The 13789-nt window shown below is 39.8% G+C and overlaps 1 protein-coding gene across 1 annotated transcript; it reads right to left on the bottom strand.

Annotated features, from left to right (window-relative positions):
- Positions 1 to 415: 415 nt before the first annotated feature.
- On the bottom strand, positions 416 to 10989 carry c10h5orf22 (chromosome 10 C5orf22 homolog). Its single transcript, XM_061732704.1, has 10 exons — positions 10835 to 10989; positions 9720 to 9865; positions 8720 to 8869; positions 8456 to 8589; positions 7889 to 8214; positions 7650 to 7709; positions 5903 to 6024; positions 4726 to 4792; positions 2380 to 2519; positions 416 to 2279 (listed from the first exon to the last, which is right to left on the bottom strand). Exons 1-10 carry the CDS (start codon positions 10901 to 10903, stop codon positions 2141 to 2143), a joined length of 1353 nt encoding a protein of 450 aa, XP_061588688.1. The 5' UTR covers positions 10904 to 10989; the 3' UTR covers positions 416 to 2140.
- Positions 10990 to 13789: the final 2800 nt, after the last annotated feature.

Consider the following 13789-nt stretch of genomic DNA (forward strand, 5'->3'; position numbering starts at 1 on the left):
GCATGTCTTTATACCAACCTACTCCACCTGAGTTAAGGAGTTTTCCCAGATGGACTGGATGTATTGATGGCGTCTACATCCCCATCAAGGCTCCTTCAATTAGTTTTTAACCCATGAGCCTGTTATATTAGTTACTATAATAATAACTATATATTAGTTATGTATGAAAAATGTAAACCAGTGTCAATAACTGATAATTCTGAAACTGCAGGACTGATACTAATATTGACAATTGATACATTCCTGCTTTAATATTTAATATGTTCATAGAATCTGCAGTTTGTGCACAGAGGATAAAATAAATAAATGAATAAAATAAAAATGTAGTGATGAAAAACTAATATTTCAGTGGCTCTGGCCTACACACAACAGTCTAGCTCTTGAAATGATCATTTATTTTTTGTAAGTCACTACAATAATTTATAAACAAATAACTTCAGGATAAACTTGGGATGAGTCAAATGAGACAAATAGTCAAGAGGTTGAAACAAAAATCGATTTGAAAGATTTCCAAACTGCAGGCACTTCTGAGATGTCGGTTAAAGTTCGCTCCACGTTTTACGTCGGCCGGTGTTGCCAACTCCTCAGTAAGGAGAGTTACTGGCTTTATAGTAATAGATGCTGTAGGGGAGGAAATAAGTCGTGGGAGAGATAAAAAAAAAAAGGAGTGACAAAAACCCTCTCAATATGATTAGAACCACATATGAATTTCTTTTGTCCAGTCTGTTGTAGTGTCACAATTTCAACCCTCCTCCTTCGTCCTGCAGCGCCATTGAATATGTATCATAATCCTTACATTTATTAGAGTTATATATGAATAATTATTATCTATAACTCAATTCCACTGGGTCAGTGCCAGGTCAGTACGCTTTGGATTGGCAGATGTGTGGTTCATTTGCAGCCTGTAGGTGCTGCTGGAGGACCGAGCTGATCCTAACCCAGGCACTTCGGTACGGGGGCAGCATGGGCTGCTCGCTGAGAAGAGTGAGGACGACACGAGCCTTTAAATCAGAGCCTACAAAACTCTTCAATGAAACACCTGAAAAAAAAGTCACTAGATTGTCTGAAAACTTGCTAAATATAGCGACCAAAACCACCGAGTTGGCAAATGCTGACGTCAATACAGGAGCTACAACTGCTGTAGATGAGGCCACGCCTCCTCCCCGCCAGACATGGACTAACTGTTAACGGGGAAACTTATTGAGGGATAATAGATAATACCTATAACTGCTATTTAATCAATGTAATTTAGTGAAATAAAAGTGAAAATAATCTGATCATCTCCACCCAAACCAGAGCGGGACATCACTACTTATGCAAACATTTTACATATGAAGTCAGTAAATCCAATTAAATGAACAATTAAATCAAAAAGTGCATCTGTAAATAATTCATATCTAAGTATTTTATGCACAACAAAGAAAAAGTTATTCAACCTTTAGTCTAAGTGACACTAAAACATTTACAACCACACGCTGCAAAACTCATTCCTTCAGAACCCCTGAAGATGAACCTTTTAATATCGGCACTAATTCTGAGAGAAAGATGCTCTTTTCCAGTCATCTGGCGCTGCCATGGTGAACCACAGAGTTGGAGCTCCACTGATGATGCGTCCTTATATATAGAATGAACAAAGTTGCAGTCGACTTAACCAACTCTAAACCCCCGACCCGAAAACAAACTCTGGGATTCTCGACCTCTGAACCAGCTTTTTATGAAAGAGTTTGTTGGACATGTCTTCCTAAAAACAGGCCCCCGGTCATAAAACAGAAAAAAAACAGTGACAAAAACTTTTCAACACTACTCAAAACATTTGAGCAAATTGAAAACCATCTGTACAGCTGAAAGGTGGTTTTAACTTAAGTTAAAATATATATAATAATAATAATAATAATAATAATAATAATAATAATAATAATAATAATAATAATAATAATAATAATAATAATTCTGAAAATTATCTCATCATTTTGACATTTTACAAATCCATCCAAAGCCATTTCGTAAACATCATGTGAACTCTTCAACACAAATACTGAAGTAAACAGTGCAACACTTCTTTTGTCCTTTTCGTCCAGTACGTTTACGCCGGTAAAAACATTCACTGCATCAAACAAATAAGACTTTATCTTTCCGGCTGTTAGTCCTGTGCAGCCGTTGGGCTGTTTTCATAGTCTTTATGCACGTCCAGGTCTCCATACAGGCCCTGGAGTGCAGCCAGAACTCTGCTCTGGACTGAATCCACCTGTTCCACTGGGCAGTATTCGTCCAGACTGGACCTGCAGAAACACACAGTTGCAAAGACATTTAGACTCTGTATTTCTCCATGACGACCAACAGCCAGGTCCTGACGTCTGATTTTACACCTGTATTATTCACCTGGACATAGTAACCAAAGTGGGAGGGGGCAGAGCCTTCAGGAAAAGCCCCATGGCCGTGATGAGTCGGTCGATCTCGTCATCGGTGCTGATGTGATGAGGGAGCTCGGCCGAGTCGCAGGTTAATCCGGCCTGGTGAACCTGGGAACGATGGTTGTTATGGTTAGCGAGGGGAAGCAGTTGAGTGATAAAACGATGCAGCACAATGAAGAATGGGCACAAGAGGGAAAGTAAACATTACATTTGCATGTACAATATGAGTCCTGGCAAGACAGAGAAGTCACATAGTCGTCATGTTGCGCTACCAGATTACGCCACACAAAAGCCCCCAGCATCGTTTTTACAGAATAACGAGACAGAACCGGACGGACGTCTGTTGTTTGAGCCGCCTGATTCTGAGAGTCGAAACATTTTGCCTCTCTGGAGCCACTCAAAGCTACTTTTATCATTTCATCACATGGCGGCTGAGAGCTGACCGCCCACATTATCACACGACACCGAGTCCCTCAAAACTCAGACGCCTCTTTGCTTCACTCCCATCGGAGACGGGCTGATGGCTGTTCTTTGGTGGCCCTGCTTAGATGTATAACTGCAGCTTTCTTCCACGGCAGTTGTGGCAGAGTTGACCCTCTGTTGGAAATAATGAGGTTAAACTGCAGTCATTTAAAACTATGAGTTGGTTGTCAGAAAGAGAAGTGATTCTATTCTAAATCTTCCTTTTTTAATTAATTTGTTGTGGTGGAAGACGTCCTCTGCTGCAGCACAGGAGTCACGACTCTGCTTGAGTCCACTCAATTACTGGTTAGTGTCTGTTACATAAGGTTAACAGAATCTTAGATGGGGTCCAGTCATGCTGGTAAGGGCTGGCGAAACATTCAAAACATACAATCAGTTCAATATAATTTAAACAGTGTTATATTTACAGTGACAGTCATTGCTGCAGGAGTGCAGAAGATACAATCAGGTCCTTCACGTCCTTCCTGCAGGCAGCCTCGTCATCGTCACCGGAGGATAATTGTGGTATAATTTTGCAACCTTGATGACGCCGTCGCTCTCGTATGGCTTGGCCACACAGTCATGTGGTCTGAACGGCAAAGAAAACTGGTGCTAAAGATGAGTTTGAATGATTTTATATTGCCAATCATGAGGTTTTGGTCCCCGTCTTCACTCTGCAGTGTCCTCCGTTCAGCGTAGCCTCTGCTCTGTTGAGGAATCCTTTTACAATCTTCACCTTAATTCTAATAAAACTAACTGGGTAAGCCATTATCACTTGTGCAGTTTGTCTTTTTGTTTAATGTCTCTGTGCATATATATTATCTACTATAATAAACTATACGTTGTTTTTTTAATGATGATTCATGACTATCAGTATGTATTGGATAATTCAAGCGAAGGTGTGAAGCCTGACAGTGTAGCTGTGGACCTGACGGTCTGTAAAAACAACTGATGCTCAACATTTATCAGCTCAGAGTCGCATAAAATGTGTTTTATCTGCTCCTTTGGTGTGTCTGAGCTACATACAAGCAGTAGATAAATGGAATCGTGCAGCTACTGTGCTGCAGAAAGAAGATATGCTACACTGACGCCGAGCGGTTGGTGTAGTCAGAGAGCCAGAGATGCTCACCGTGGCCTCATTGCTCTAAAATCTGCTGGAATAATCCTTTACCCTTGAATCAGAGACAAGTTTAGCGTCATCCTCAAACCCTACTGGGTAGTCCTGCGATGGAGAGTTTCAGAGACGCCGAAACAACCTGCTCAACGTTTGTGGGGGTTCTGAGGACGAGTTGCTGCTGCGTTTGATCTTTTTTTATTTCAAGCCGACGTTGAACCTCACAAACGTTACTCACTCGGACAATTAAAAGCTCCTCTTCATCACACTCAGAGAGAATAGAGTCCTCTCAACGTTGACTGGGTACTTCCAAGTTAACAGGGTAAAAACAGAGGTACAAGGACCTGGAAGAGCGGCGAAGCCAGACCTGCTCACAAGAGGCGCCATTAGCGAAGTCGATGTACGTCACCCGACGTGTTAGCGTTTCACAAAACAATCTCAAATGCCACAGATCCTCATTCCTGCTGTATTTACCTATTTGGTGACTGTTTTTCAACGGTCGTCTGACAAGTGAAACATATTCAGGGATCAGTTATGTACACAGCCAGATCTGCTTCACCAGTCTCCCGGGTCTCCGTACCTCTGATTACCAGAGACCTCATATCGATCAGGTCATCACCAGTGATGTGTGAGTAAAAACATAAAACCAAGACTGACATTGCTGTACAACTACCTAATCTGGAGTCACTATAATCTGGCTTTCATCAGAGGAATACAGTACAATAAATGTATATTCACCATTTCATAGTCAGGAGAAGGATTTCTTGCTTTCAAACTAGAAACCAGTGGCGCTAATGAAGACATGCTGAAAAACACAAACAAAAGAAAGACAACATATTGACGGCATTGACCAAACTTTGTGGTGAACAATCAGGATGCAGCAGAGTCTTCAGACCATCAGGCTTCAGAGAAAAAGGGTTGGCGACACAGACTGAAAGATCTGATCTGAATAAAACTCAGGAATGAAAGAGATCAGGGTGGATGCGTGTTTTTGGCGAGTTTGACTTAGACCAGAGAAAGTATAGCAGAAATACGATCATCTGCTTGATTTCATATTCAGAGGTTTGATGAACTTCTGCATAAAGCGGCGTCTGTGTGGGAAGCATCCGTGAAAGATTTCATCCTTCAACCTCCGATCTTGTGCAAATGAATTCTGATTTATTCTAAGGAGAGAAGTTGTTTGAGGTTATTTTACTTATACTGGCAACAGCTATTTTGAGACTGATTGTGATGTTTAATTATTAATTCCTGATATTCAGGCCATGCCCCCTATTGATTTATTCATTAATATGAACTGTTATTACTGGAGTAAAATTCTGGAATGATGCCAACATACATTTAAAAACATGTCATTCTCTTTTGGTTTTTAAGAACATGGTTTGTAAAGCTATTTTTGAAGCTTATAAGTGCGACTATCTGTTAATGTTTCTTTGCTTTTCTGTTGTTTCTTTGCCTTTTGTTGTTTATTTGCTTTTCTGTTGTTTCTTTGCTTTTCTATTGTCTCTGGTTTTCTGGAGGTCGTTAGCCAAAAAAAGAAAGCTGATAATGTAGGATAGGCTTTTATAAGCAGTTTGCTTCAGCCTATGCCTTTTCAGTCATTGTTAAACACATAATTATTGGTTTTGTGTGAAATGTTAATGCTGTTCACAATGTTTTTTGGTGTTGTGTTGTTTTTGTGTTGTGTTGTCATGACTGAATAAACTTTATTCATTCATTCATTCATTTATTAGACAGCTAATAACCTGTTAATACCTATTAAACAAGCGCTCTGAACATCTGTCTGTAGCTTCAACACACTAATGTGAAAATGCAGGATTCAACGCCACGAGGAAAACGGCTTCGGGAAGGTTTCATGAGGAATCAAATGTCATGTGTTGGAGGTTAACAGCTGTAAAGACACGTGGAAGAGCGTTACCCGAGGTTCCTGGCCCAGCGTGTGACCGTGTCTTCTCCATCGTCCTCGAGCAGATCTGCAAACGCTGCTTCCAGGTCCTCCAGCTGACGTACACGCCGGTCCACACACACTTCAATCTCCTCCTTCACACACAAACAATGTTGAACCACCAGAAGAGAAGAAACATTATTCACCAGGTTCCTCACGTCATCATTGAAAAGGCAGGGATCGCCATCGCAGGGCCACTCAGACAAATAACCCGACACACTCGCTCCTGTGGGCGAATCAAACATCACCAACTAAACCCACGATGGGAGGAAGCGCAGGTTCTGTGAGAAAACCTGATGACAGTTGAGGCTCTCACCCAGACATCAAGGAAAAAGAAAAAAAGGAAAGAAAGGATGGACTAGGGCTGGGGATTGATTCAAATATCAAAAATCGATTCGATTCCGATTCTTAAGATTCAGAATCGATTATCACACTTTGATTCGATCCGATTCAATTCGATCCGATATTGATTTGGGTTACTGTTAATAAAACTGTTTTTTCAGCTGTTGCATGAATTATATGACTGTGTAGTTATGCAACATATTACTACTAGTATTATATTGAGAATAAACAGCAAGTATTGCAGCTAATGATGCTGTAAGGACCAATCAGCTCCCAGAATGCTGATAGAACTGCTTTCAGAAACATCATGTGGGTCAGAATTACCAAACAGATCCAGGGAGGAAACAGAGGACGAAAGAAATCGCTTTTATTTTTTCCCCATTTATGAGAATTTGGTTTTGAACATTTATGCAAATGTAACCCCAAGACAGTATATAAAGCAAAGAAATATAGACAATTTATGCAATTATAACTGAACACTTTAATGTTTTCATACCTTTAAACATATTTAAAGGCAAAAACATGGCACCAGTTATTCTCGTGTCCAACAAAATATTCCTTTTTTGGGCATAAACAAAAAAGTACCAAAAGTTGTAATGTAATGATGAAAAAAAAAAAAGAAAAAAAAAATTTCAAATCGATCTTTAGACATATGAATCAATTTTTAGGAATTAATATGAGAATCGATTTAAAATCGGAGAATCGATCTTTTTAAACTTAAACTTAAACTTTATTTATTTATATAGCACCAACTCATGCAGTGTAAGTGCAACTCATGGTGCTTTACATACAGAGATAAAATAACAATCAAAAGTACAATTTAAAACATCCCATACGACCCCACCCCCCACGCATACACACACCCTCACTCACACTCATACACATGTGCATACACTCACACGCCCACACACACACACACAATAAGTGGACTGGTGACATGGCTTAGCACTAACGATCCAGGTGAGGAAAACACTACCTATGGGTGGCCGTCCACACCGAGAGGCTCCACCGGCCACGACCACAAGGAGCATCGCCACAGAGACCCCCCCAACCTGGACAGACCAGGACAGACCCCACACAGAAGGTAGAGTCCCTCCCCCAGCTACCCAGGCCTGAGGGACCCCCATGACGACACCCCCATAGGCGGAGCAGGCACACCTCCCAGTGTGGACGACCCCCCTGAGGAAACACTGGAGCTAAAAACTAAAAGATTAAAAGAAAGTAAAAAATGCCTAAAAAGTGTAAAATTTTAGAAAAATCTATACAAAACTTAAGATGAATAATAAATCCTAACACAGGCCTAGGATGGACTGTGATGATATCAGGGGAGTTATCTGTATCTGGACCGGAGTTATACGGACTAGCAACAGAACCTCACCTCAGTGTTTAGAGTGGGTCCTCTGAAGCTGTAGAGCTCCTTCAGGATGGAGTATTCCTCCTGAACAGAAACAACACAGAACTCAGGTGAAGCGTCGCTCAAAGTGAGTAAATAAAAGCCTGCGGTCAAGACACTGAGAATTAAAACACATTAACTACAAAGTTTTGAAAAACATATATTCTTGATGTCAGTATGATTGATCTTTAGAAAAAGGACAGTTTAAACAGCAGAAGAGATACCTCTGTGTATAATTCCTTGAATGGGTTTTTACAGGAGAAGAAATCCAGATCAATGTCCAGGACGTACGGGTCAGTTTCACTGACAAATGACGTCAACCTTTCAACGACATAACTGGTCGATCCTTCGTCTCCGTCAACAGCGTCATCTTGAAGTCTGGCCGCTGCCCCATTGCTGCTCTGTTTTTCCTCACCGTTACTGCTCTCTCCCGACTGAGTGTGGCGGGCCCCCGAGGACGACTCTGTACTACCGTTTCCTTCATCTTTACTCGACTCCGTCCGAGCTCGCTTGACCAAGCGTCTCTCCGGGTCTGTCTTTGTCTTTTCTCCTGAAATGTTCAATAGAAAAGAGGAAGAAATGTTAGATTCAACACATATAGTGTATTAAAAAAAGAAAAAACCTAACAGAAGCCACTATGCTGGGCAGCACATCCAGGTTTCGCCTCTGCACATGACCACCAACAACGGGTAGTATTTAAAATATTACTACAGAGATAAATCCAGTTCAAGTAAAGACCACCTGTTATCATCCTTAAAAAAAAGAAGAATAATAATAACCAAAGCAGGCACCTTTTGATGAACCGTGACTTTGTTCAACGGGGTTGACTTTGACCACATTCAGTCTGAGAGGTTTTGAATCCTCCAGCTGCTCCTCACAAACATACAGCCCATCACTGAGGAAGTAGTTGTCCGTACTGGTGATCCTGCAGGAGAACGAGAGGACCCGACAAACGGACAAGAACAATTCAAAGGAAAGATGACGGTTTTGATCATGAAAAAGTACCAAATGAGCTAAAACATATTATTTTACTCTGATTGGGAGTTGCGTCCTACCTTATGGTGGTGGTGGAAGAGTCTTTGCCTACAGTCACCCGGTGCTCCCCCTCTGTGATCTGCTGGGCCCAGTACGGATGCAGCCATGCCACGCAGGACACGTGTCCAGCATAAACCATGGGAATTATCCAGTTTTCTATACTTAGCTCACTAAAAAAAAAAAGATTCAACAATTTAAATCACAATCTGACCTGTGACCACCCACCCATCAATCTATCTATCTATCCATCCATCCATCCATCCATATGTGACAATGTTTCCCTGCAATCATCCTGACACTGCTTCAGCTTCAGTCCATTTCTCTGTCTCCAACTACTGAAAATGGAGATCAAATACAGATTTCATGGTGGTCCTATTCAACAGCAAACTCCCTTTGCTGAACCCGGTTACGTCTTCAGTATCAGGTTTTTACACTTTTTCAACGTGTAGTAAACGGACCTGAGGCCCATAAACTAAGAGAAATATGCATGAAGTGGTAAGGGCCAGCTAGTGGCTGAGCTAAATACATTTATTGCTTTATATAAACTCCTGGTGTGGTACAAAAAAATAAATAATTCACCCCCCTCAGAGTTGTCATGTATGTGAAATTAAACGATTGAGACCAAAATAGTTTTTTGAACCAGGCTGTTAATATGTTTATTTGTGCCCTAAAATTTGACCTTTTAACATTAATGGAGACCTGCAACTTCAGAATCAGAATCAGAAAAAGCTTTATTGCCAAGTCAGACATAATCAGACGAGAGAACTTGACTCCGGTTCACACCGAACTTAGCTCCACATGAGACTCAACCTGGAAGTTAGACGGTTGAACTACACACACATACAAGTTATTTTTACACAACCATCAAGTGTTTTCTGTAACTCATCCTTCAGTTTATATAAACTCCCCCACCTACTTACACACAGTCAGGCTGTAGCTTAATGGTTTAATGATTTAACTGTCACAACCCTCTGAAACAGGCAGAAGGATGTCTGCGCTGCGTGTGTGAAACTAAAATACCTGAAGAGTCTCTCCTTGTCAAAGACCACGTCAGCAGGCATGTTGACCGGGATGAGCAGGTCCGGATGGGAGTCCAGGTGAATCATCTTAATGTCCTTGAGAGGGAGATGTCTGGAGGCGATGGCCCGGTAGATGTGGCTCACCACCTGCAAACATGCAAGAAAATGAGAAAAATCTATATTATCACATCTCAAGTTTTACAGCGAAGTGCCACAGTTCCAGAGGTGTATAGTAACGAAGTAGATGTACTTTGTTACACTACTTAAGTAGTTTTTCTGAGGATTTGTACTTTTCTTGCGTTTTTTTTTTTAATCAGGACTTTTACTTTACTACAAGTTAAAAAATATAATTTTACTTTGTTACTTTGACATTTGCCACCTTGTTACTCATTACAAATTAAAATAATCAAAAATTATATTTTCAAGAAAGACCGTTTATTTTTGGTGTTGTATTCTATACCACATTTCATTCACCTGAAAATGAAATAAAAAATTATTAATAATTTAATAATTTTTGGTTGTGTTTCTTCTTTTCATGCGTACTATAAAATACTTTTACTTTTGATACTTGAGTATATTTTTTCACAAAATACTTTTGATACTTAAGTACATTTAATGTGAGCTACTTTAAGACTTTTACTCAAGTAATTTTCTTATGGGTGACTTTAACTTTTACCAAAGTCTTTTTCAGGTTTCATGGTATTTCTACTTTTACTTAGTTACTTTTTTCAAGTACTTTATACACCTCTGCACAGTTCACAACAAACACAGAATCCAATCATACATTATTTTTCAACAACTAAACATATTGTCATAATAATAATAATGTGACTTTTATAAAATAAATAAATTGTGTTGTAGTTGTGTTTGAATTATTTTCTTGCTTGTTTGCTGTGGGTTTAGAAATATTGTACAGGATATGTTTGGCCACAAGTAAAACAATTAAAAATATGAATTTATATCGTTTCTCAGTATTCAGCCTAACAATACCACGATATCATTGTTTGTTAATTCACCAGCCGTAATTAAAGGTAAATAAAATGCCTATTAAAGCAGGTGTGAGATGTGAATGCACTATAAATAACTACATGTTTACATGCAGACACATGTACTCACATGGTGATGATCCTCCACGATCCACACCGGCAGCTTTTTGTAAAACCTCTTCAGAGACGCAGAACTCATGACAACAAAAGATAATTACTTTCTTTACGGAGACAAAAAAAATTAGGATTTAAAATAACTTCACTGCTACGACTTCTTCTTCTTCGTCTTCGTTCGTCGTGTTCTTCTTCTTTAATTGTACTTCACAATCAACGAAATGAGGCGCACTGGCGCCACCTACCGGTAAGAGACCGCACTCGAGCTGGGTTCAAACCATAGGCTTAAATATTACTTTTGATTAGTACAGGACTGTCTCAGAAAATTAGAATATTGTGATAAAGTTCTTTATTTTCTGTAATGCAATTAAAAAAACAAAAATGTCATACATTCTGGATTCATTACAAATCAACTGAAATATTGCAAGCCTTTTATTATTTTAATATTGCTGATTATGGCTTACAGTTTAAGATTAAGATTCCCAGAATATTCAAATTTTGTGAGATAGGATATTTGAGTTTTCTTAAGCTGTAAGCCATGATCAGCAGTATTAAAATAATAAAAGGCTTGCAATATTTCAGTTGATTTGTAATGAATCCAGAATGTATGACATTTTTGTTTTTGTAATTGCATTACAGAAAATCACAATATTCTAATTTTCTGAGACAGTCTTGTATATCAGTTTGCTTTTTACAAGATACTTAAGTACAGCACAGTTGTGTGATTTGTCCCTGTTGTATATATAGAATAGTTTTGTCCAGTTTGTTTGGGATATGACCACTTCACTTTCACATTTTCCCTCCACTTTTCTTTGAAGTAAACAATCATCTTCCCTTCCGCATCTCTTCCCATTGCTTTTACCATCTTTGTTGTAATAAAATGAAGCGTTATGCTTCCTCCTGTTCCCTCTCGAACACATTGTTTTGCTGTGTGTTTTATTTTTGAATAAGACTGTTAAATTGTTTTGCTTTTTTTATATTTTGATGCTTTTAATTTGATGGGTTTTGTTGTGTTCGAGACAAAGCCAACAATAAATAAATAAATAAATAAATAAATAAATAAATAAATAAAAATCACAATATTATTATTAATGTTATTATTATCATCATCTTCATCACCATTCTGACCGACTGCAATGAAATTCCCGCAAGATAGACCAGCATGACCAGTCACTATTTTCAGGGTTTTGAGTTCAGCTCTTATCAGCATTATCCTAAAGCATGGCCCAGTCCAGAGCTGATGTGTTTTTAAAGAGTTCCTTTATTGTTATCTCTGCTTACCTACCTGCCTTATACTCTATACATCACTTCTGTGAAGCAGGCCTTCCCTCGATCCATCCATCCATTTTCTATACCCGCTTCATCCTGTGCAGGGTCACGGGGTCTGCTGGAGTCTATTCCAGCTCATCACAGGTGAGAGCCAGGGCTTCACCCTGGACACGTCTCCCAGAATAAATCTCAATTTGACCCTTGCTTTCATGAACCCAATTTAAGGCTAAATTCAGCCAGGATAATTGACATATCCTGGATTAATCCCTTACTTTAGATTAGTGCAACATCCCTCTAATGTGTTATTATTCCAGCAGCTTTAAAAAAAAAAACAAAAAAAAAAAACAAAAAAATAAATAAATATCAGTAAATGACCAGCTAATTAATTAAACCTGGCTCAGTAGAATCTAATAAATAACTCCCCCCCCCCCCGAGCTTGTGGAAGAAATCGCCTGCTGCTGAATGTGGACAAGACTTGGGAGATGGTGCCTGACTTAAGGAAGAAAAGAGCAGCACTGCGGCCCACGAGCATTCTGGGTAAGGATGTGGAGAGGGTTGAGGGCTACAGATACATGAGTGTTTACATCAACAGCAGGCTGAACTGGAACACGAGGGTCTGAGTGCACTTCCAGAGGAAAGCTGAGGTCCTTCAGTGGGTGCAGCAGGATGCTTGGAGCCACGGTTCTCCTTTGTGGTCTGAAAGAGCTGCGTGACACCAACTGACTAAACAAACTGATAAGGGAGGCTGGCTGTAGACAGGAGACAATCTTTCTCTTTCTCCAGAACACTCAGACAGCTCGTTGTTGTTGGGACCGTTAAAGGAAATCTGCATAAACTTGTACGACACATCATCTCTGACTGACGGATGAAACTTGAAGTTACTACAAACATGTGCCTTTACTCTGGTACATACGTTCAAGATTTCACTTATACCTCATTTATATATTCAGGGGTGCACACAAGCCGGTACTCGAGGGCCAGTCTACTGCACGTTTTAGATGTTTCCCTGCCTCAACACAACCCTGATAGACAAGGCTGTGTCACCATCAGAGTTGCGTAAACCTTGATGACATGTTGATGATGACCAGTGATTAGAATCAGGGTTGTGTTGAAGACGGGGAAACATCTAAAACATGCAGTAGACTAGCCCTCGAGTACCAGCTTGTTTGCACCCCTGTATATATTCATACGTAGCATAGTGTGTACTTTTTATAGCCTGGACATTTGATAGGTTTATTTATTGATTTTAAAAACACCTGTGCACTTTTAAATCCGTACACCTCATCGACTGCATGTTCATAATCACTACACGTCATACCAGTGAGACCAGCATTTAGATGTAAATGTAGGCCTATAAATTATTTCATTAGATTTCTGAACATTAGCATTGCATTACACCAGTGTTTCCCAACCCTGGTCCTCGAGCCCCCCCTGTCCTGCATGTTTTAGATGCTACCCTGCTTCAGCACACCGTGATAAAAGTACCTGTGTCATCAACAGAGTTGTGCAGACCTTGGTGACAAGCTAATTAGGACCATTAATTAGAATCAGGTGCAGGGAAACATCTAAAACATGCAGGACAGGGGGAGCTCGAGGACCAGGGTTGGGAAACACTGCATTACACTATAATACTCAAACTAGTATATGATTTCATAAACTTAAACTTAGCCCAAAAAGTAAGGACATTTGTGTGTGTGTGTGT

The sequence above is a fragment of the Cololabis saira genome, chromosome 10, assembly GCF_033807715.1.
Source record: "Cololabis saira isolate AMF1-May2022 chromosome 10, fColSai1.1, whole genome shotgun sequence".
NCBI classification, from domain to species: domain Eukaryota; kingdom Metazoa; phylum Chordata; class Actinopteri; order Beloniformes; family Belonidae; genus Cololabis; species Cololabis saira.

Bases quoted from the DNA above. Each gene is read 5' to 3' on its own strand.
- c10h5orf22 (XM_061732704.1), bottom strand. From the start codon at position 10,903: ATGAGTTCTGCGTCTCTGAAGAGGTTTTACAAAAAGCTGCCGGTGTGG. The intron at 8,215-8,455 runs GTGCCTGCTTTG...TGAACATTTCAG, and splicing joins AAGTCACGGTTCATCAAAAG to GAGAAAAGACAAAGACAGAC. The intron at 4,793-5,902 runs GTAACGCTCTTC...TGTGTTTTTCAG, and splicing joins CGCTGGGCCAGGAACCTCGG to CATGTCTTCATTAGCGCCAC.